This window comes from Parus major, chromosome Z (genome assembly GCF_001522545.3).
Source record: "Parus major isolate Abel chromosome Z, Parus_major1.1, whole genome shotgun sequence".
Classification (NCBI taxonomy): Eukaryota; Metazoa; Chordata; class Aves; order Passeriformes; family Paridae; genus Parus; species Parus major.
This window is the reverse complement of record NC_031799.1, coordinates 44,129,576-44,153,777: the sequence shown is the minus strand read 5'-3', so window position 1 is coordinate 44,153,777 and position 24,202 is coordinate 44,129,576. Positions and strand designations below refer to the sequence as shown.

The window sequence follows — 24,202 nt, the reverse complement described above, 5'->3', positions numbered from 1 at the left end:
GGGTGGGGGGGGAGGGACTGAACTTATTTATAATTTCAGNAGCTGGAGAGGGACCTCTGCATCAGCAACTGCTGTGACAGGACAAGGTGTAGTGGGTACAAAGTGAAAGAAGGGAGATTTGTGTTAAATATTGGGAAGAAATGCTTTACTGGGAGGGTGGTGAGACACTGGAACAGGTTGCCCAGGGAGCTGTGGGTGCCCCAACACTGGCACTGTTCAAAGTCATGCTGGAGAAGGTCTTGAGGAAATTGATCCAATGAGAGGTATCTCTGCCCATGGCAGGAGGATGTTGGGACTGAATGATCCTGAAGGTCCCTTCCAACCCTTAACATTCTGAGATTCATATTGAAATCAAGACATACCACATGGAGTCTCTACCTGCCGTGTATTAACTTTCATGCAAGTGGACAAGTTCCTGTATTTTCCTGAAAGACAAATTGCCTCTCACAGAATTGCTGCATAGTGATTGAGGATTACATCTTGTTTACTCCACCAAGACAGGTAAATGATCACCAGGTACCACCACAGCTCTAGTTTTCTTTTTACTTGCAGTATTTTTAATGCAAAACAATACACTGAAGGGTAAAACCCTGAAGGTAGTAGGAGTAATAGAAGAAGAAAATCCCCAGCAAAACAGATCTCCAAACAATTTTTAGAAAGAAAGAGGGGGAGGGGAGGAAAGCAGGACATGAGGGTGTCTCTACTACTACAAAACTGAGTAATTGAGTGTTCTATTTTTGCATGAATAAACATGAAAAGTAACTTTCATCTGAAATAAGAGCCACAAGTCTGGAGTATAATCTAAAAACCAGACATCTCAGAACACAAGGAGGAAAGGAAGGACAGTTGGTTCTCATCAGTTGTGTAACTGGCATTATGAGGCAAAACAGAACAATTTTATGAGATGTCACTACTCAGGTTACTTGGTTAATTGTAAGAGGAAATGTAATGGGTAATGATAACACTATCATCTCAAAATGAGACATGAAGGAATGAATCTTCAATTACCACACAGAGTGGATCCTGCTCCCAGAGAAGGCAGCTACTGTGTGTTGCATGAATGGCTCCATGCTTTGGAATAGCAACCTACCCAGATTCTTGAAGTGAATGCAGATCTATTATTTGTCAGAGTGTTTTTTGGATTTACATGGAATCATAACATTTTAGGGCAGTTCAGAAGTTTACCGTGGTCAGTTTTCATGCTTTATCCTTACCCTCAGTTTTCCTTCTGATATCTTGGCAGATACAGACTTAGATATGGTAACTTTATCTCTTCTTCATTTTTCCCACTGTGCAGGCTATGATTGCATTCTCTGTCAGTCTCATGAGGTTGCATGGAGCAGGACTATCCCCATCAGCTTTGGGATAAGAAGTGTTTCAGTGCAGGAAAAACGCTTTTCCATAATCTTGCAACCTGATTTATCGGGCCAAATGTTGTTCTGACTTGTCACATGCCATCTGACATCAGGTGCATTAAATGGAAGAACAGGAGACAGGCCAGAACTAACTCCCTACCATCAGGAGGAGATACAATTAAGGCAAACAAGATCTAGTCCTTCCCTGGTTGATGACAAGCCTAATAAATTATCAGAATAGTCCAATCAGGAATGTATTTGTATGCCATTTTTGTTTGTTTGTTTGTTTGCTTTTTCGTTTTTGGTTTTGGTTTGGCTTGGTTTTTGGTTTTGTTTTGTTCTGTTTTTGTTTTTTTTTTTAATTATGGACATTCTCATTTTGAGTGGCATGTTTTGCAGTGGGAATAGGTCTAAAGTATGCTACAGGTTTTGGAAGCTGGAGCTGTTCCTCCATTACAGGTTATTTCACCTGCCATATAAAAAGAAACACAGAATTAGAGGCACAGCCTTAAATTTCCTTCTTAGTCATTGCAGGAGTTTTTAAAAACTTTTACGTTATTCAATGGTCAGCATAGGTCATACCTATAGCACCCTATCTACAGCTGTCTGCTGTGCAAAATAATTGTACATGTAAGGCTGTTTGGAAAGAGTATTGTAGAGTTAGTGGAAATTATCCTTGCTTGAATATCAATTACTTATTCAGGAAACAATTCTTCAGAGATTTTCTAAATCACAGTTAAAACATTTACTTTTGATATTTTAAGTTAACTACTGTGAATTAAACTGAGATAAAACATCTAGACAGTCTAATAGTTTCTAAACTGTGTCATTTGAGCAATGTCCACACCATTGGCTGTTGAAATTTTGGTCCAGTTTGGAACAAAAGAGCTCAGATACAGTCTCTGTGGAGTGAAGGCACCCAGTTGTGGCAGATATTTGATCAGACATTTGGGAGAGGCCTGGAGAACCTCATGTTTCTGCCTTTTTGGGAGTCAAAGAAATCCTTAGGCTATCAGAAAAACTTTCAGCCAGTGCCCACTACTGCTGATGGTTTTCAGTACTACACAGCCTGGGCCCACAGAAGAAGAAAACCATGTTCAACCAAAATAAATTGCTACTGGGTACTGCTACTACTGCTTGCTTCTAGGTAGAACCTAATCTGGGCTAGAAATGGGATGTTATTTTTTAAATATTCTCCTAGGACTTTAGGGCTTAGTTTTAACTTTTCTTGGCTTCTGCTTCATGACCTGTGGGACAGCAGATCAGCAAAATGGATGTTAACCTGCTGTTTCCCAGGGACAGCACATGACATTGTGCTGTCTCCAGCTGCATGGAAATTCATGCTGAATGTATTCTCACTGGTTTCTCAGATAATAGTGCTTGGGTTTGTAAGCTGGTGGCCTTTTTGACAGCCTGTCACAGTGTCAGTTTTGAAGGCAAGGTATTTTCAGCCTTGCTAGTGGAGCCAAATGTATGAAATTTTTTCTGGCCATCTTACTCTGCTGTGTCAGCAAAGCTCACTGTAATCTGTGAGAGTATTCATAAGCATGTTTTTGAGTAAGGAATGAAAAGCTAATTACTTTTTCTGACCTCTCTTTGCAGCCATTCTCTCTTCCTCTTTTTTCTTTTCTTCCTCTAGAGCTTTCATTTTTGCATCATACTCATCAGCACGAGTCTTCCACTCATTTCTGTTGTTCAGCAGCCCATCAAGCATAGGCTGTATTTCCTCATGGAAACGGGAAAATTCCTAATCAAAACACACCTCTCAGTACAATGCAGTGCAGAGGGAATGCTTGTCCATCATACCCCTGGATAAAGCCTGACACCTCACATCCAAAGCTGATGCTTTGCAGAAAGTATCAATGGCAGAAAGAGGCGCCATGTTTCAATGTTCCATAAAAGGGCAGATTTTCACCTGTCTACCTGTCCTTCTTCCCAGGAATGGTACTGCTGCACCAGGACACAGTGAGCTGGGGTTTGAACCCCTGTTGATAAGGGTGGGGTGTGTAAGGGTGAACTTTGCTTACCTTATAGACAAATGTGCACACAAAGTCGATGAAACCCACTTGAAGCTTTGGAAGCTCAGCAGCTTTCCTTCGGTCCATCATAGGCTGTGGGAGGACACAAATTCACCATGATTTATGAGAACATTTAATTGAAAAACACTTCTCTGTTTTCTCCCCAAAATTGCCTTGTTGTGTCAGTCTGGCAGTTCTGTTTGCTGTCCTAAAGACTCTCCCTCACAGTCCTCTTCCTTAGCTGCAGAGGAGTGAAGTGGGCACATTTCCATTGCTATTTTAGCAGAAATTTTAGGCAGCGTTTGAAGTGTCTGTGGATGGGGAGGAGAATAGGTTTGTTCCCCTGTGCCTCTCAAACAGATAACAGAAAAGGTTAATGTGGTAAAGTGTTGAAGAGGTTTTACATTGTCTAAAACATGACTGAACAAGAAATTATATTCTTACAATATCTTGTTAATTACTATATAATTTGTGATGCCACTGTGGGTAGAGGGAGTGCATGAAAGCCTACTTTAAAAATCCCCAAAGCACAGAGGTGGAGGCCACTTTAAGGAATGACTCCTGGCTCTTTCAATGTCAAATTCATGTAGGAAAAAAAATGTTAGAAATGCCCTTCCATTTACTAATAATTCCTTGGCTATGAAATCTGTGTTTGCAGTTTTTTTTCTTTGCTAGAATCTCTCCTTTCTTTTGTGACTTATCTAGCTATTTTTTCATTTTTCTGTAAGGGACCTGCACAAAATCTCCAGAGGGAATCATCCCTTGATGTTCACAGCCACTGTACCCATCTAATTATATAGACAGCTGAACAAGAGGCACTTTTCACTGTCAGGGATATTCTTCACTGTCTCAGAATACACTTTTCTAAAGGATTTCAGCCAGCACTGTGATTTCAGGCAGACAAAGAGCACTCAGAGCAGCACTGCTTGTATTAAATCTCTGCTGAGACTTCTCTGAGCTGAACCGCTGGTTCTTGCATGGTACTTACAATGGGCTGTTGCTGAAGGACGCTTATTTCCAAATCTCCTTGCTCCCAGAACTCAGCTGCTACCAGTAGAGCTACCTACATTGACGCAGAGGGAAAAAAAAAGTTAGCATCAACTTCAGCCTCATAACTTGATGTGCTTCATGTCTCCATTCTGAAGCAAATCTCACTTCTTATCTTTCTGTTTTTCTTGTCCAGTCATAGCCTCACTCTTTCTGCCAGGAAGGGCAGCTGTGGCAATAGGCTTGCACCTGTCTAGTGACAGCTCAAAAGCTGCATTGCACTGGATCTCACTGGGTCACTGATCATCTAAAGAGAAATATTTCCAGTGCATTCCCCTCGAGGATTTGCCTACTGCTTACCAGTAGCCAAAAAAAAAAAAAAAAGTTTTTTTTTTTTCTGTTGATCTTACTTCATGCTGAACAGGAAGGTAGGTTTTATTACTTTTACCCTCCTTTAAATTTTAGTGTTTATTATTTAGCAATTGCTCAAGTACAGTTCAGGAATGAACTAAAGGAAATCAAACAACTGAGCAAACTGCAGGTAGGTATTGCTAAAATAAAGCCAGTGCATATGTAACATGTAAAAAAAATCTCACTGTGACCCAAAAATCTATGTCACTGGGAGGTTTGCTTTGGCTTTTGTTGTTTTTTGGGTTTTTTTGTAAGCATGAATTTTGTACAGAACACAAAACCACAATCTGAAAGATTGGTTGATACATTAAAACCACAGCTATTCCTTTTGGTAATTTTGGTAGGAGACTTTGATTTAGTGTCTAGGCAGCTTAGAAATTGCATTACTTTGAAGTATAAGCTATAGAAATCCACTAGGATGTCAAGCACCTGACCTTACTCTGGACTTCCCAAGGCTTTGTGATAGCTGACAAGTCACAGGCAGTCATCATCATGGCCCTAAAAACAGGAAAGAAGGAAAGAAGATAATTTATTCCCTATTTTTTTCAGGCTCAGGACCCTCATACCCCTGTACTGTATAAGGTATCCCCTGGCCCCTTCTGAATTGATAGATGTGTTGCTGTAACAGCCTTGGTTCTGACTGGGACACTCATCATAGACTGCTCTCTTGATTAAAATGGAATTATTATGGGGAACTACTTGCTTCTGGTACTAAGACATTAAGATGTTTGCTGCTTTACTGGGCTGAACAAAGCTGTTCAGAAACCTGGAGCTCTCACCAGGTGTCCACATCACTAACCTTTCCCCAGAGCCAATTACTCACATGACAACCTCCTTCTTTGTTGTCTCCAGAGACAGATACTCAGTCCAGGCAGTCACGCTGTCGTATGTCTTAGACTCATCAACGATCTTTTGAAACATTGTTCTCTTTCTTTTTTTTTTTTTTTGGGGGGGGGGGGGGGGAGAGAGGGGGGCAGGGTGGAAGGTTAAAAAAAAATTAAAAAAAGAAAAAATATATTAAACAAGGAAACAAACATGCCAAAACAGGTGGCTGCTTCTGGTATTAGTAACTCTACCAGAAGTGTTTCCAGCAGTTGCTGTCCTGACACAAAACCAAGCACCATCATCAACTCCCTTCACTATTGCAAATGCCTTAGAAATTTGTACAGTGGTGAGATATGAGTAGGTCCTTGAAGGTACAAGATACTGCAAGTTATGTCAGTGAGAAATGGTTCCACCTTTGTTGGCACTACAAGAAGTCTTTTTCTTTAAATGTTAAGCAAACTGCAGAAACCTAGAGCTAGCTGGAGTATTTTTAAAGCTACGTGGCTTTATATAATTAGTCTGGAATTGCTAACCTTGATTAAATAATCCAAATATATACAGGGAATTCTGATGAATGGTTTATACACAATACACCCTTGTCTGGAGGGGCAGGAGAGCTGGAGAAATCTGAGGTTTCCATATGAGCAGAGAAAAGAGTTCAGCCATATCACGAAGTGACTTGTGCATGTGTTCTATCATCAATAATCCTGTGTCTTAGTTTAGCCAAGTCTTTGCTTGTGGTTCATGGACGGAGGAGGGCAAGGACCAGTTTGTTCCCAGCTGGTGAGATAGCGGTGGTATATAGATAGATAGTGCCATATAGATATTGTATCTCCAGAGAAAGTGTTCTGGGGATTCCAACCTCCCTCAAATTCCTTTTTTTGGACTGTTTAAACTATGTGTAATTATACTGCAGTGCAAAACACAGATGCAGTCTCTGGGCTTGACACAGTGTTTTGAAAGCACATTTTGAAAGCTCCTTGCTCATTAGGAGGTTATATGTCATTGAGTTTCAGCCTTGTGACCCAGAAAATTAGCAGGCACGGCTCTGAAATTTTGATTTTTTTGGCCCTTGGGTGTAAAATAGACTATGAGCTGGACATTCACCTACAATGAACTACTTGTTACTTGTCTCATTCCGCTCTCACAGAGAAGTTAGTATAGTCCTGGCAAGTCCATTTGCCATTTATGGGTATTTTCAGAGCTGCAATGCTAGGTAAAAACAAACAAACAAAAAAATCCTGACATTTCTTCCCATAGGGGAATCACATAGCCCTGCCTTGGCTATGAGGATTAAAAAGTCATATAAGTGATTTAATTGAGTAGAAGTTAAAAATACTTTTGAATGATTTGAGTTCTCTCACCAGGTCTGAGGTCAGTATTAAAGGCAGCCTCCTAGAGCCAGCATCTGTGATGAGAGCTGCTGCATGGGTGGGGAGCTTCCAGAGCAAAGCATCACATTTGGCCTTTGTACAGTGCCAGCTGCTTTCTGCCTTTCACACACCATGCACATGACCAACTTACTTGAAGTAGAGTGCCAGGTCTGTTGCTATAATGGCAATTTCCATCAGGTGAATCACATGCTCATGCTGTCTGCGGTTCAGGTTCTGACATATATTCAGTGACTGAAAAGAAAAGGGCATTGAAAAATCCAAGCTCTATGTTGTTATGACCTCTGGGCCACCTCCCTTTCCCAAACTTTTTTAACTTCACTTTTCCTTCCAAGGTTCATGTTGCTCCTCTCGGGTGGGAGGGGCGTGGGCCGGTTCACCACGTGCTGTGCAATTTCTCCTTTAATGAACAGGGGAAGATTGTTATAGAGTGTCTAAACAAACCCTGTCCCCTGACTCCACCGCAAATTTGCCAGAAATTAAGAGTTGGCTGTGGGAAAGCATCGGCCTTGGCCCTGTCAGAGGGGGTACAGGGGAACAGCCCTGCATTTAACACATTCATATGGGGATAATCATGAGGCTTCTGAAGAAACCAAGACATGCACTTAGGAAGTCTATGTGCTTTGGTCCTGTGTGAGCATAGAGCCCTTTGGAAATGAAGCAGCTGCAGTTTCTTGGCATCCAAGCCAGAGAAAAGCCTTGTGCTGACAATTCTGTTGTACTGAAAAACTTCCCTAAAAGGAAATTATTCATGCCCTTACACTACAGTTCATTACCAACCTCCTCAGAGAGCAAGAATTTTCCGAATTCCAGGTGATGTCTCTCTAAAATAGAGGATCCATGAAGTTTAGCTAAAGGATTTTGAGATCTGTTTGTATAAAGGAAAAATTGATGACATTAGTGCAGCACTTAGAAATGAAAAGAAGTGTCTAATTTTGTATTTAATTTCTGTCATTCACATAAGTTCAATTGTTTTTAAAAGGCTTATGAGTAGAACTTTTTAATAGGTAATGACTTCAGTCTGATAGAAAACTGTAATGACATTGCTTATAACTCTTTGGACACTGTGTAAAACAGTCTTCCAACTACAGACTTCACTCCAAATATGTTTATGACTGGAATATAATTACTCAACTTAGTAAATTTGTTTAATTCCTGAATAACTATATGTTGATACCTGATAATAGGAACAGAAAAACCTGCAATCCTTGGACACCTTCGAAAAACAAGGACACCTGCAATCCTTGGACACCTCCTGAACAGAAAGGACACCTGCAACTGTTGGACACCTTGCTGAAAAGGTGTCAAAAACACAAACCAGCTTCACTGAGCATTTTTCCAAAGCTTCAGGAAATATAAGGCAATATAGCCAGCAAGCATTGCAGAAGAGCTGTGGTCTGAGTACTTTAAGTGAGCAACAGAGCCTTGACTAGGTAATGAAATTATGCAATTGTTTATCTGTAGCTAAAGACTACCTACTGAGAGCAATATTCTTTGCTGCCCAGTAGGTGTTTTGTTTCTGTAGGTAGTGAGGGCAATGCCATGCATGGTGCTTTCTCCATAGATACAGAAAAAAATTTGTCACCTTATGTCCAGAATGCTTCTGTTGGCATCCTAAGTCTCCTGTAATGCTCAGGATACTGAGTGCCTGCTCTGCACCTGTTCTACACTGCAATGGTGATGTAGAGTTCTGCTTTAACCAAGGGAGGTTTTCTAGGAGGTAAAGAAAGGCCCAGAGAGCACTGCAAATTTTCCCCGCTGGCCAAAGCATAAGCTCAAACACTGCAGCAAGCTGAAAAGCGTGGTAACTTGTAAAAGAAGGTTGACACCCTTGTGTATTAAACAGAGCTCTACTGGAGTTTGGTGTGATTCCAGCCTGATTCCACTCCAAGCAGAAGCAACAGAAAATAGTTTGAAGTGGTAAGAAAATGCTTACTTCATTTGGTAGAGGTTGTTGGTTCCCCTGTGGTCAATATCATGGCACAGAGCAGCAGTTACCATTGCAAGGGCTTCAAGGTCAGTGTAGTAACGCTTCAGTTTGCCAGTCTGGAGGGAAGAGAATTTATATTCCATATGTTAACATTTCTGACAGGAAAAGGTACTGAATGGTGACTGCTCTGTGCTGGGGATGCCCTGGGACAGTCCAGAAGAACTGAAAATATTTGTGAGCTGAAACACAGTACACAGTTGACTTAGGTTAAAAAAGGGAATCAGCTGGTAATAAAATATTTCAGACCCAGGCAGGCACATCTGTAGTGTTTATGTGTTTGATGCACACGTGCAGGGTTGGCTGCCCACTGCTATAGGAGCCTTGGCCCTAGGATTCACCCAGGCTGTCATAAGCACCCCTCCCAGTCAATGGACATAAAGTACTCCATGAAAAGGCTCTGCACCTTTCTGGGTAATGTGGTTGTCAAGCTGCATCACCTGAAGAATTGTCCAGGGGTGGTAGGCATAAGTCTGCTGCCAGGTGTGTGGACAGATGTGTGACAGATGTGTGGAACCATCTTAATTGGTTCCTGGCTGGTCAATCCCTTGTGTGGAGTAGCAGTCTGACATCTGCTGTCCTAGCTGAGGCACCTGTTACCCTGAGGACCTGTGGGAAATTACACATGCCCTTCTCACACTAGCAATCAGACCTCCACCTGTGTCTGTTCTAGATGGAAATGGAAAGCAAGAGTTTGCTTCCACCCAGCCTGACTGGGTCTGACTGACTTCAGTCTGGCTCTTACTGTCAGAATCTACTTGAAGAGTGGAAGTCCTGTAGCCTCTCTCCTCTACTCTACAGAAGAATCTAATCTGAAAGCTATTCACATACACCATACACATCTGTATCTGTGAGAATTAGAGCTCTCTATTCGTTGGCCAGTATTGACCAAAGCTTTCTTCACATGTAATGCAGTCACTGCCACTTCAGGCAAATGGAGACCTTGCTCAGCAGGACCTGTGCTGCTGGAGGAGTGACAAACCTTTTCTTACACCAAGGTTGGAAGGGAGCCCTGCATATTTCTCAGGTGTGACAGAAGACCTGCTGTAAAAAAGGTGTGCTGTGGAATTCACCAGGGTGGTGTTACCTTACCATCAGGAGCGTGAACATGGTCTGTGCAACATTGAAGCCGTGCCGCCAGTTGTGGTAAGTTATCTTCCGGTAGCCTTTGCTGACAGAGTACACAAACCTTACCAGAACCTGCCAGTGGGGAAGAGGATGTTAATGTGGGTGATGAAGCTGCTGCCTGCTCATCTTCTAATAAGGGTCATGTACAGAAATCATGGATGAGCTTCAAACCAGCTCTACAGAGGTGGGCCCAGAAAGGGATCAGAAGTTGTAATGTCATCAGATATTGATAGAGTCTATCAATGTTGATAGAGTAAAGCCTAGCGGAGAGCAAAAGTGGACACTGAAATTTAGCTGGTTTTCCTCCCTCTTTTTTCTTTTTTTTTTTTTTTGTAAGAAAAATAAAATCCCAGAGAGGCCCCTGGAATAAACAAGAATCAGTACTGCCTAAAGGAAAAACTATTTCATCTTACTGTTTGTGAATTTATTGCATTTTTCTGTTTTTCTAGGTTGTCTCTTTTAAGATTTTTCCCTTTGTCTTGTGATTGATTAATACTGATCACTCTCTTCAAGAGATATGGATCCACAGCTGTAGAGATGAATGAAATTTACATCACCTAAAGAATTACGATATAGGGCATTAAACAGAAAATTGGTTTTTTCCCTCTGCCGTCTACTTCTCCATGTGTACTCCCTCTTGCAACTATGCAGGTTTTCTCATTAAAGAGCAAATTCATTTCTTAAAATCTCAGCTATAAGGATCACTGCTTTTCACACATCTTCCAGGGCTTAGCTGTTCCGGAGTAGATATTTGGAATATTTTGGACACTGACATTCTGCGTGTAAGAAGCAGAGTGAATTCCCCTTCACTTCTCTCCCGATTGCCACCCTGCCTTTCCAGGGTGAGAAAATTCTTCCTGCAGTTACCCCCAGATCCCAGTAGATGGAAATCGACCTCACATGATGTGCAGAGAAATCCCTTCGGGAGCAGCTGAGCTGCTGGAATGCCAGGTTCACAATTCCTATCGGGTTTTGAACTGCAGAAGTCGTGAGTTCGCAAGTCAGGGCTTATGGGGCCCTTGTTCCCATAGGGTCACACCTTTCCTGTCGACAGGTTGGTGCCAGCTGCGCCAAATGAAGGCACGTCCATGTTTGCATGGAGATGAAAAACCAAAGGGCTTGCCAGAGTGGCTTTCAGCATATCGTGGCTGAAGCTGCAGGGTGCCTGCTCTAGCCAAGGAAAAAGGCACACAGGTAGGCACTCCGCATGTCGCTCCTGGGAACTGTTTTAGCACGGCGGCCGTGAGTGGCATTGGATACAGAATGTGCAAACAACCTTCTGCAGAGTCCACCGCTCACCCATGGAGACCTCACAGCAAGCCCACACCTGTGTCAGGCAGCGAGGAGCAGAAGAGAGCAGAAGAGGCTGACTTTATGCTCCAGTCCCACAGGAGAGACTGTTCCCTGCCCTCAGCAGGGTGAGGGGGCTCAGCACCCGCGACCCCTCCCTGCAAGCCCCCGTGAACCCAGTCCTGTGGCTGTGCTGTGAGCTGTGCTGGGACCTCAGTGCCAGCCACAGCATGGGTGAATCTGCTGTACATCCAAGGCAGGAGATCCTAGCTTTTGCCAGCTCATACCTCCTGTGGGATCTGGAACTTTTTCACCACGCCAAGCTCGTAGTACATCTGAATGCCACACTTCACCAGCTCTAGCTCAGTGCAGTCAAAATCAGAGAACCTGAACTCATAGATTTCGAACTTAGTGGGTCCCGGGAGTTCTTCTTTCTGTAAGAGAGGTGGGCTGGTTTATTGCTGTGCTGCTTATATCATTCCTAAGCTTTGCTAAATAAGAACTTTATCAGTCTGATGCTGCTTTTCTTTTAGAGTATAGCACATAAATAGACTAAAATGAAGCTTTTCATAATAACCCCATTAGTGGAGGAGGAGGGAGGGCAGTTTTGTGCAGGAAATATTGTTTGTTTCCTGTTAAACATTTGATTTGATATCATTTGAAGATTCAAAATGGGGTAAGAGTTACAGCCCTCCTTAGTTACTCTGAAAATTAAAATGCATGACAAGCCAATGTGGCTGACGTGCTTCCAGATGGACTTTGAACCCCTTAAGATAAAGAGGCAGAGAGGAGGGACTCCCCAGGAGCTGCAGAAGGCACTTGCTGACGCATACTAATGATAATCTCAAAATCACTCAGCAAAGGAGGGCAGGGTATGCTTTGCCTTCACCCTTCACCAGGTAACAGCATGCCAACACTTCCCTACATCTATGCAGGCGATATTTGCTTGCCAGGGCTGTTCTTTCCAGCAGCACATTGCTCTTACCAGAATGCTTGCCAGCTCCTCTTCGTCACACTCACTTGGCTCCTTCCCCAGTTTCTCTCGCGTCGGCTGTAAAAAGCATGGGTGTGTTAAGGAGACAACTGAACCCCACTGGACTTTGCATGGGGCAGCTTTGGGGCAATCTAGGGCAGCTCTCATATGCAAATTGTGCTTCTTTCCTGGACCTTACTTCAATTTCTTATCTTTCAACACATTTCACCTGGTAGTGTTCTTCCTCTCTTTGATTTTGTTTTGTTTCCCTCACTTGCAAATGTCCCCCTAGAGCCAATGCCACCGCTGGGTCCTCTAACTTCACCTCCTCAGCACTAAGGGGGTTTTGAGCAATAAATCAATTTCTGTTCCACTCCTACAGCCTTGCCCTGAGTAGCACCTCCAAGGCTGGCTTTGCTGAGGAAGTTAGAAAGAGCCTAGTGGCACAGTGTGCCACAGTGGAGGGCAGACCACAGAACCAAAAGAAAGACTCATTCTGCCCCTGTGCAGTTACTAGGGCTCAGGTGCTGCCACCATGTCATGGTGGCTGGAAGCATCTCTGTGAAGTGGAAGACCTGTGTCTTAGACCCTGCCATAAGTCATGGGCCAGGCCAGTACACCTGGGTGTGAGCTTCACGTTGTGAGGCATTACCAGAATTTCCTGGATTTCATCCTTGTCACATTTCACGTGGTAGAGCACCATGTCCTGAGCAATGTCCTTACGGTTCTCCAGCTTGTTCATCTTATCATATGTGTCTGTGTTGAGTACAGACCAACCCAGGAACTGTGTCAAGGACTTGTTAAAGGGAAGAGAAGGAAACAGTGAGATAGCCATGACGTGTTCCTCAAAGACACAGAAATATGACACTGGATGACACATTTTTAAAGAAAGACAAACTCAACTTTGGCCAAAATTCTAGCAATGAGCAACCACAACTTTGCTCCCAACTGTGACTTGCTCCTCAGCAAAATAGCTCCCCTCCTATTGAATCTGCCCAGGCCTTGAGACCATCCATGCTGTGGAGGCTGAAGGACCCTCTATCCAGTTCAGGGTACAGAAGACTATTTCTGTGTTGCTGCAGGTGTCTCCATGCCTGTGGAAAGGCCACAATGTGACCTTCTTTCACAATGGTGACAACAGGTCAGGAGCTCTCACATCAAAGGAGAGCAAGGTGGTCTCATCACCTTTCACATGTATTTACTCACATCCTGTGCTTGCTTTCAACTTGTTTGATCTCCAGTGGCCAATTCAAATGGATTTTTTTTTCCCTGTGACCTTTTTGTTTGATAAGAAAAATCTATTTCAGGAAATGTCCTGACTGACAGCAGGTGACAAGAGCTGAATACTTACATTTCATGGAAACTAGTATGGGAGCATTTCCAAGGAGCAAGGTCTTAAATCACAGCCACTGTTGATAGATAAAATAGCTGGCCTCCCTTTTTATCCTAGCTACACAGACAATTTCTGTGTAATTTTTCAAGGGACTTGCCCAGCCAGTGAGAGCCAGCTGCCAGGTATGTGAACACAGGTCAGAATGGTAGCGTTGGCACACAGTAGCTGCTCATGGCTAGGAGTACAACCCAAGAACACTGAAAAAGCATCACAAGAACACAGCTGGGTTTCCCATACCAAACTCCCCTAGTATTTCAAACAGTTGCTTTCAAAATTCAAAAATTTTCAAGCTCTATAACACCTCTGATGTATACCACCACTCTAATCAACGAAGACATCCACTTAAATGCAAAGCACTCGGGATGCTTTGCAAGTGTACACGGAACAATAGTGACCTCTTCAACTATATGAATTTCTTCCAGCAAGAAACTATACCTCCATGAGGGTTTCATCCTGCTCATCAAATGGTTTCCCATCTTTTCTGTTATAAAATGTGACAACACCAACAATTTCTTCCCTTTTATTCACTATTGGCATGGAGAGAACATTTTTGATAGTCCATCCTGATTCATCTAGAGGACCTTCCTTGAAGCAACAGCAAGCAGAAAGACATCATGTACTTAATATGTTTTCTAAATACATGAGCACTCTAGTGTTACATTCAGACTACAAGCAAAAGAAGTATTTATATGCCTAATATTGACTTGACATTACATTTCTGCAAAGAAATAAAGTTGAATCCTTGATAGAATTGGAAATTTTCACAATACCTGAAAGTTAAACATCTCATCTGCAGCAGCATTCATAATGTTGCAAATCTAGGGGATCATACAGAAGAAAAAGTATTACAATATGGGCAACGAGAAGTTTAACTGCCAAAACAAAGGACTGAATTGCTGAGAAGGCAGCACAAGTATTTTTCATCTCAGACAGACTTGAGGAATCCTAGGTTAAGTACTTACAAATCCACTTTCAGCTACATAGGCTGGCAGTCCAGTAACTAGTGCCCAGTGATCCGGGGTAGGATTTCTAACAAAAGAAAGATGGATAAAGGAAATTAAAGGTATATGTTTACTAAAAAAAGATCATGGAGATGAAGTGTGTTCAGCTGATTGTATAATCCAGGTTTAGACCTGGAACCCCCAGTCCATAAACGGTCCTGTTACTTTCAAAGGATCCATATGCACAAGCAAAAATTTTCCACCTAAGTAAATACTTTCCTTTCAAGGATTTAAAACAGAATAACTGATAAAATATCAGTTTGTAGTGACTTTGTAAAGAGTCACTCCTGGGAGTGAAGGCCGTGTTTCATACCTTCAACACAGAGAAAGATAAAAGGAGATTCCTGGCTAAGGATGTCTGCCAGCCTGAACTTTGAACACTGCTGTACCCAACAAATGAGGGCCTTTCTTGCAGCACATGACTAATGTAAAGCAGTGTTACCAGAACTGGGGGAAACCTCACTTATGCCAGATTTGCCTAAACTGCCCAAGGCTCCTCTGAAAAATTCTGTGGCATGAAGAGAGGGCAGTTCTTAGAAAGAGGGAGTCCCAATGTGTCAGGAGGGGAGAACAGGCCAGAGGTAGCCTTAAGATGGGGTAAGTGATAGAAGGATTGGAGAGAAGCAAGGAAACCTCAGCACAAGGGCATCCTGGATGAAGCTCAGCCACTGACACAGGGACACTGACACTGACACATGGAGGAGAGTGATGCCTCTGCTTGGCAAGCAGAGCAGAAAACTGCAGGTAATCAAGGCACCTCACTTCTATGTCTAAAAATATTCAGTGGTTGAAGTGAATTTTGGAGCCTGACTTCCAAGTTAGGATCCCAGTGCCCTTGAGGAAATGTTTATCCTGCATAAATGAGAGTTGAATTACCAACTTACATTCTGACTCTCGATCCTCTATCAGTCCTTTACATTTCTCCACATGGGTGTCTTTAAAATGTGGGGAACCTTTTTTTTAGCTACACCCTGTGTCAGTACCTAGCATTCAGGGACTTGGCACTTACGGGATGACTTTAATGTCTTCTTTTCCATGTAATATATAATCAATGACCTTGTAAAAGACTATTTCCTGCAAGTAAAAAAAAGAGTGGTGTTAAAATGAGTGGTGAGGCAATCCATCCAGAGAGGAGAGAATTAAAGAAATCTTGTTTTCACGTACCCTGCCATCTGGGGTTCGAGGTCCTGAGTAGGGAGGTACTTCTCCCAACAGGACTGGCCACAGGTCAAAAAATTCCTGGTTTAAAAATTAAAAAAGCATTTTTAGAGTAGAAAAGTTAATTCTGTCTCAAGCCTCGATGTAACCATTGCTCTACCTTGCTGGTTTTGGTGTTGTGTAAACAAGGCATGAAATAATAAAACTAATTCAATACTAGGCAGCAGAATGATACCTAAATATCCAAATCTGGAAGTGTCAGGTGCATTTATATGGCTGCTTATTACCATATACTGCCTATACACAGAGCACTGATTCATTCAGTGAACAGTGAGCACTGGCTGTACCCAGAGCAAACAGTTATGACAATGTTTTTGTGTTCTTCATTTTCCAAAGTGTGACTATTGCCTGACCTGTTACTTGCCAGACTGAAGAAGTGAAATTCTTGTTTTGCTTTTTTTTCTTATGCTACATTGTAATGTTGATCAAAGTGTCTTTAGCTTACACTAATGATCTTTTAATACACCTCTTCACAAGGCAATATGCTACAAGAGCTCCATCAACAAGACAGTCAGCCTGACCACAGGACAAAGAGGGCAAAGACTGGCAAGGATGCTGTGCAACCCTCACATAAAGTTTGCCAAAGGTGTAAACCAGCAGAACAAATCAGAGGTAACTTTGATTCTGTCAGCTTGTTTCCATGAAGCCAAATTTCATCTAAAAACCTGGATATCATGAGCATGAATGAGTCCTTGAGGAAGGTGGCTGGTTTGCTGATAGCTCTACAGGCGTCTCACTATGCTTCCGATAACCACAGGATTTGTGAGGTTTTGTTTGTCTGCAGGCTTTGACCAGGATTGCCAAAGTCAGCCTCATCTTCCCCTCCTCTGTCTTCCCAGCCTCCGACACTCCCATTCCAGTGATAAGCTCTTCCCTTTTCCTCTGATTTCATTAACCTTAATCTTTGCACAGTAAAAATATGCTAACCAAAGTAGAAATAGTGGCTCAAAGTAAGCTCACACTTTTACCACCTCAGTAAATCTTACCTGCATGCATCACCCCTCAGTGGATAACAGCAATCAGAAAGATGCACAGCACGCATGTGAACACTCACCTTCTGCTTTGTCATGTCCAGGAGGCCGACCGAGTATCGGTCACAGTTCAGGTATGCCCTCACTGTATAAAAAGCCTTGTGGAACTGCCTCTCGATGTCCGTCAGCTCCTCAAAAACCTTATTAGCTGACCACAACAGCACCTGCAGGATAAAATCAAAACCTAAGCACAGCCTTTCTCAGAGAGATGGGCTTCCCAAATGTTGGTTACAGTTCCTGAAAAGTGCAGGAAACCTATACCACTTGTTCACACTGGGAATTACTAGTGAGAAAGAGTCAGGCCATCATAGTGTTATGTAGGAGTGAAATGTTACCAATACAGCACAAAAAAATGTAGTAGTGTCAGGCAAAAAAACTGTCCCCACTTAAATTTTATACCCATCAGTAAAATATTGCATCCAAAACCAGTTAACTCCAAAAGCATTGCAAGCTCCAGAGGCTGGTGTTTGAAACTTTCCTCAAAGTGTTTGAGCAGCTGGTTTTTGTATGTGCATCAGCCTATGATCCATTTCCCCATCTTCTGGTACAGTCTACTGATGTACCTTTAAGAAAGCTGTTACTGTTAGGTTCTTTCCCTTGTAAAAGCAGATGTTACTCAAATACTTCTCTGAAATGGTAAGGAAATCATCTACACTCTTGCTTGGCTTAGTTAATGTATGTGTGCCTGTATCCAAGGTGTGTGTCTGGCTTCTGGGCCCAGGAGATATGAGGAGCTGTGCTTCTGAAGGACTAAGAGCTGCCACCTGAAGCAGACTGGACCTGTACTTTGAGCAAGAAATACTGTTACACGGCCACAACCAGAAAAAGTGTGCCTCACCTCTTCACTGGACACTAGTAGATATTTTTGAGCAGTTCTGAGCTGCACTGGTCTCTGTTTCTAATCCATAAATTGGAGCAACTCTGCCACTTGTATGAAGTCTGAGTTCAGCATCAGCACCCCTCAAATAGGACAGTGGTGGTGTCATACAAACCATTAGATGAAAATGAGCAGCAGTCTAGCTTTTTGGCACTTTACAGCATGCAATGAGTACTGATAGCCACAAGCCTGGTGAGGACTGAGAGTAACAGCTGAAAAAATATCTAAGTCAAGGAATGATGTAAAGAAGTTGGTAAAAATGTATTGTATGGTCTTCTAATAAGACTTTTACACAGTATCTGAGCACAAGCAGACTAACCTGGTTTTGCACAAGCCATTTTACCCACAGTATCACCAAGTCTTTACTGCTGGGATTTGGAATATTAAAACTCTAGACCACTTTTGAGAATGTCATTTGCTCACTCTGTACTTCAGTACTTTAAATTCTAACACAGAGAACTGTAATAACTTTCACACAGCCCCTAAGACCTATATTAGTCAGAGGTTTGACAATTGAGCCATTGGCAGACCTAAAGCACTGTGTCCTGCATCTCATTCTTGCTTCTCTCCCTTTGTGTGGGACCTGTCAGACAGCAGTAATACATGAAGAAGGGCTCCTGGGTTCAGTCCCAGACTAGATCCATTAGGCCCTCCACCTTATGGGTCTCCACTTTATCCTCTAGCCCCTTTCTTACCCTGACTAGTCCTGCTGCTAAGCTCCCAACAGGATAAACCTTTGCTGGTTCCACTTCAGTCAATTATTTAGCATTGCTGGTGTCTGCATCATTAGACCATCATTTGTGTTTTTGCATTTTTTATGCAAAGCATAAGAAATTAGTTAGAAAGTATAAGTGCTGTTCCAAAGCTTCAAAACAAACGCTCATTCTGTGTCCATTTTGCTAACATAGGTATTTATTCTCCATGGCAGGCCCACTGGAGAACAGAGCGTGGCTGCCATGAAGCACAGGTGCAATTCCATGTCCTCTTGAGTGACAACTATTGCCTGCTGCACAAAGTGTTTGCAGGGATCCACATCCATCCCAATAAATCTGAGAGTCCTACTATAACCCATCTAATGGAAAAGAATGGTGCCTGAATTTCAATGCAGAATATCCTAAACCCCTAATATAGGTTCTTTTCTACTGATGCAGGCCAATACAACATGCATATGACAATTTTACTGGCTCTGAGAGGAAATTTAATAGCACTTTTTAATGAGCAGATAGGGGGAAAATATCACATTCTTAAGTGTTTCAGAAAATCTCTTGGTGCTGCTGTCTAAAATGATTAAATGATCCAAGAGTGCTTCACAGCCTCAAGTCAACAAAACATCTAGAGGTCAATCCCGCTGAAATTGGTGTCATTGCATCAGGTCCTGCAGTTTTGCCAATAGCATAAGAAAGAGGGAATGATGAAGGACTCTGGGAAAGAAAGTGTCTGAAAGCAGTTGAGGGCATCTTTCTTTCTGCTCTTCAGTAACAAATCTCTAAAGACCAAATTCACCCTTTAAATCAGAAGATTGTATTGATTTTATTTTGAGATAGCCAATCTGCATTTTCACTCTTACCTGGCCTCTTCGAGTCTCACAGTTGTGAAGATAACTCAAGTGATAAATTTTCAAGTTCAAGGATGCAAAATTCAGATACTTCAGAAAAAGCTGAAAAGGCAAATTGTAAGATTCCATTGAATGCAGTAGCAGCTTCAGGTGTATGGTATTTCATAGTACTGCTTTTAAAGCGTCAAGGAAATTTCCCAGCATAAATGCTTTGCTTTGCACTGCCATGACATGAGGCTTATCCCACTGTATCTTCCCTGAAAGATCTAAGATAAGCATCCTCATTGTAAGCCTCTTCTATGAGAGTGTGAGTGCTCTTTAGGGAAACTCACACCGGTGGGGCTTCACTAAAGCAGGCATCACTAGCGTAAAGGGATCTCTATTAAAAAACAAAAGTAGCAGGTTTTTGACAGGAATTCAGGTATTGACCACTTACTGTTTCATCAGAGCTGGTGAAGTGTGGGCCATTCAGCTTATTTATAGCCACAATGACAGCAACCAAGTCTTTGCCATTCAAGATGGGTGTTGCAAGGATGTTTTTTGTAGTGTAGTCAGTGAGCTCATCAACAAATGGGCTGAACTGGGCACACTGTTTAATAGAGAATTTACAAATTAGCATTTTTCACAGCTTGTCTTGAAACCAAGTCCAAGCACTGCCCCTTCATGTAAGCTGCCTGAAGAAAGTTTTGCTTAAAACTTAGTGAGGAAAAGAAATGGGTTAGCAGAAATTCAGACCATGCACAGGTGATAAATCTAATATCAAGAGCAGGTGTGGCTTTTGAATGCAACATGTGCGTGTTTAACCTTCTGTGAAGATCTTGCCAATCATAACCTTTAATATGTCAAACTCTCTTAGAACAAGGAGGCTCTCCATGGGTTATTCTCAGATCAATGGCATTCTTCATGGGACCTCCTCCATCCTTTCCTCTAACTTCTTGTTCGCACTGGAGAGGGGGTAGAGCCAGACAGCACCGCATAGCCACAGGGTATAAACCAAGGCAGACAGTGGCAAGTTCACCCACCCTCATTTTAATTCTGCTTTTACCATGAAGCTTGTTGTCAGCTTGTAGCATCTACCCTTAGTTTCTCTTGAAAAGCAGAGAAAGTCCAGGGAAAGCAAGTGGCCAATCACTTCACCTGCACAGGGGTCATATTGATACTATCATCACCTGCCACGGGGAGTGCAGGGATGGTCTTGCTGACCAAAGATATTGTCCCTGCTCAGGTGAATAAATTGCCATCTGTAAGTCATTCTGTTTGGGTTAGAAAAAGCAGCACAACTATGATCATATTCAGAAGTCTGCATTAGAAAGAATGATCACTCCATAATGAATCTTCTCCCCACAGCTTCCCTATTGCTGGCTTTTTCTGCCAAATGAGGTAGACCAAACATTTAGTCCCTGGGTTTTCTTCAAAGAAATTGTACTATGGCAATATCTAAAACCACTAGAGTTGCACTGCAGCACTTAGCTTACAGATCTGAAATCGCCCCATGTATACGGAGAAACACCAGAAACCAAAAAACTTTAAAATTTGAGTCATATTCTGATGTTTCTCCCAAAACCAACAATACCCCCAGAAAAAAACCCCAAAAACCCAGGCTGCAGAACTAAAACAGCATCTCAGTATGTTCTGTGGAAGACAAGGAAGGTCTTGCTGGAGGGTTAGGATATGCCAACGCTGAGCAACAAATGAATGAATGAATAAACAGATGGTCTCTTTGTAACAAGCAAACAATAGATGGAGTAATCCCAAATGCCATATTTGGGTCACATGGATTTTGGTTTTATACCTATGATTAGAACAAGCAGATTGTTATTCCCACCATCCAGGTTTACATGATTGAACCAGAAGTATGCGGGGAAAATACTGTCATGAAGGCATAAACAAAAAACATTAAAATCGCTCTGATACTGCAGCTGAAGTTTTTGCTGGGTTTTTTGGTAAGATTTTTAAGACTTTGTAAGATTTTAAGTAAGATTGTCTTTTGCTGCTTCTGGTGAATATCACCAGGTTACCTGTAATGCTCTGGGGTCCCCCCTCTGTTTGATAATAATGCCTCTAAATGCCCTTAGCTAAACCTTTATCACAGAAAACATTTTCAAAGTTCTGTGTTGGAAAAACCTCTTTGAACTCACTGTAAAGAATATCTATGTCTTTGCCATTTACTCATAGAATATAAAATTGAGTGGAAAATTCCATGTGCACTCAGTGCAGATCTGACTACTTCACTCTCTTTTGCCGGGTTAGACGTGATTTTTTTTTTTTTTTAGTTAGACAGGCAAAGTGTAGCAGTGCACTGTTCACAGGCATTAAGACCTAGTGTAATCAATGTGCTTAGTTTCACCTCACCCCATAAATGAAATTGAAAGGAACTTTCAGACTTGCTACTTGTTTCTAGTACACAGCTACTACACCACAAGAGCTTTGACCAAGCACTGTGGTGTGCTGCTGCCTCTTGACCCCAGTGAGCCTCTCCTCTACCCAGATAATAGATAAGTGGAAAACATACCTCACGGACATCCTTGATGTTCATGGTTTTCTTGGTCTGAGCAACATGGCCCACAATGCCTATGTCCAGTGGATAGACAATCTCACAGTCTGGGGAGACCAGGCATTCCTCCAGAGTACTTCCTTCTTGGATGTTGAAAAGCCTTGTCGCCAGTTCAGGAGTGCCATTTCTCTGCCTGTACATGAAGAGACTGCAGCGGTCAGCGTGAATAAGGGACCTGATTCTTCTCAAGGTCTTGAAAACAACTTTCTCCATGTTGATGCTTTCTTGCATGTCTTGGATCAATTCAAACAGTATTTCACTCTCATTGTTATCCCAGGACTCTGCTTTTAGTTTCTTCTCAAAATACTGTTTGGCAAAAGCAGGGTTGCCATCAAGAAACTTCTCCACATCGTCTTCACTAATGCTCATTGTGAATGCCCTGGATCTTGTGGGTAAGTAGTAGTCCAAAGATGTGCAAGCAGCACTCTAATTTCTCATGAGTCTCTTAAATTTTTGTAATAGAAGATTCTGCTTCTGGATTAACCAAGTTTGAGGTATCCCTGCAAAGAAGGGCTTGTCATCAGGAAGATGTATTCCTTTATAATGCTGAAGGTGAGTCTGTGGGAGGACAGATCTTCTCTGACCAAAGAGATTAGATGACCTCTACAAGAGCTTTGGGACAACTTTCCTCTTCTTAATCTAACTGCAAACAAAAACTGAGTACTCACAATATCTGAAAATGCTCTCCTTTCTCTTGATAAACAGAACTGAAACAATTCTATTGAGGCAGCTGCAACAGGGAAGGAGTGCATCTCCTAACATTGAAATAAGCTCTTTAAAGTCTAATTAAATATATACTGCTTGGGCCTAATCCTTGGCTAACAAGGTGACCATCTTATTATTTCTGCTCTCCCAGCTCCCAGCACTAGCAGAGGTGCATTATTCGCAAAAGGACTCGATGGCCAAAACAAAAATAGTGAGGTAAAACTGCTCTTTTAGTTCTCTCACTACTACTACATGGGTCTATAGCAGCTCTTATAAGAGCTGTTCTCTAAGGGAACCACCAATCCTGGATGTTTTAGTTCAGGGTTTGAACTGAACTGGCAAGGTCTATGGTCTTTGTTTCTTGCTAGTAAGAGCCACGTCAGGAAAACATGCCTCTCTCATCTGGAGAGCTTCTGTTTGGAATTGCTGAATTGATGCACTCTGAGGAAATGTGGGAAGCCCTGCAGACAAAATCAAAAACACACATCAAACAAAACCCAAGCAAACTGGGAAGGTAGAAATATTTCCCTCATTACTATCAGTGGAGAAAAGGGGAGAATTACAGCTGTGAGAAACAGGAGTTGTATCACATCAATGAAGCCACAACACTGCAAAACAGCAGGTTTGGGTCAGTGTATTGCTGGGAGGCAAAGTGCTACATTACACTTCAGAGGAATTAAACAATGCACAGGAGATTTCATTACTGGAGAACAAGGGTGAACCCCATCTACCACATTGCTGGAAAATAAGCAAGGCTCACCTCCTCAAGGAATAAGGGTCTAAGGGTCCAGGTTACCTGTGTCTATGAGTACTGTCACTTCTGCCAGGAGTGGTTCAATCCAGCCCAAAAGTGAATGTGGATGCCTGAGAGGAAGGTGGCTTGTGAGGAAGGTGGCTTGTGGTAATATTCAGTCAGGATATTAAAATAGAATTATTGCTCAAGAAGAGGTGGAGGAGGTGATGTGTGCCACACTGCCTTCCACAACAATTTTCTAGCAGAGGAACGAGGTCCTGCTCAGCTCTGGCATGGTGGGGTGCTGCTCCAGGCCTCCAGTCTGGGGTGCACAAAGCCTTTTTGTGAGCAACAAACAGGACTGTCCCAGGCACAGGGTGGCAATAGGGAATTTTAGTTTTAGGGAATTTAGGGATGGCAGCGCTTCAGGCTGCAGCTTGTTCAGCAAGGTGTCATATGCTGCAGCAGTTTTCTGGGTAAAAAAGGGGGCAGAAAGAGCAAGAGTCAATTTTCTTTTACTTTGAGTAGAGGCAACAGCAAGAACTAGCTGAGAAATGAAGGTAGAAGACAGTTCAGGTGAGTGAGACCATGAAATGAAAATTTCAATCTGGAGAAAACAGCATTTTTTTTAGATTATGTGTTCCTGTTGATCTTAAACAAGAGAAAAACAGACAGAATATGTGTGTGGTGAAATTATTGAAAATGTGTATAAAAATACCATGAACAAGTAAAAATAGAAAGTCAGAAAACTCAAGATCGAACGTGAGGTT

The 24,202-nt window shown here is 42.3% G+C and overlaps 1 protein-coding gene across 2 annotated transcripts; it reads right to left on the bottom strand.

Annotated features, from left to right (window-relative positions):
• Positions 1 to 529: 529 nt before the first annotated feature.
• On the bottom strand, positions 530 to 24,202 carry LOC107216334 (rod cGMP-specific 3',5'-cyclic phosphodiesterase subunit beta). 2 transcript variants are annotated; one of them, XM_033511347.1, is made up of 22 exons: positions 21,953 to 24,202; positions 19,877 to 20,029; positions 19,453 to 19,542; positions 17,032 to 17,172; positions 15,924 to 15,998; positions 15,769 to 15,833; positions 14,721 to 14,787; positions 14,529 to 14,576; positions 14,194 to 14,343; positions 13,018 to 13,161; positions 12,378 to 12,443; positions 11,680 to 11,826; positions 10,067 to 10,174; positions 8,924 to 9,033; positions 7,768 to 7,855; positions 7,121 to 7,221; positions 5,595 to 5,702; positions 5,206 to 5,269; positions 4,362 to 4,436; positions 3,383 to 3,466; positions 2,946 to 3,102; positions 530 to 1,824 (listed from the first exon to the last, which is right to left on the bottom strand). In XM_033511347.1, the coding sequence occupies exons 1-22, from the start codon at positions 22,361 to 22,363 to the stop codon at positions 1,766 to 1,768; spliced, it is 2,511 nt and encodes an 836-aa protein (XP_033367238.1). In that variant the 5' UTR covers positions 22,364 to 24,202; the 3' UTR covers positions 530 to 1,765. The 2 variants fall into 2 exon arrangements, with proteins under 2 accessions (XP_033367238.1, XP_033367239.1); XM_033511348.1 differs by lacking the exon at positions 14,194 to 14,343 and having other exon boundaries at positions 21,953 to 24,201.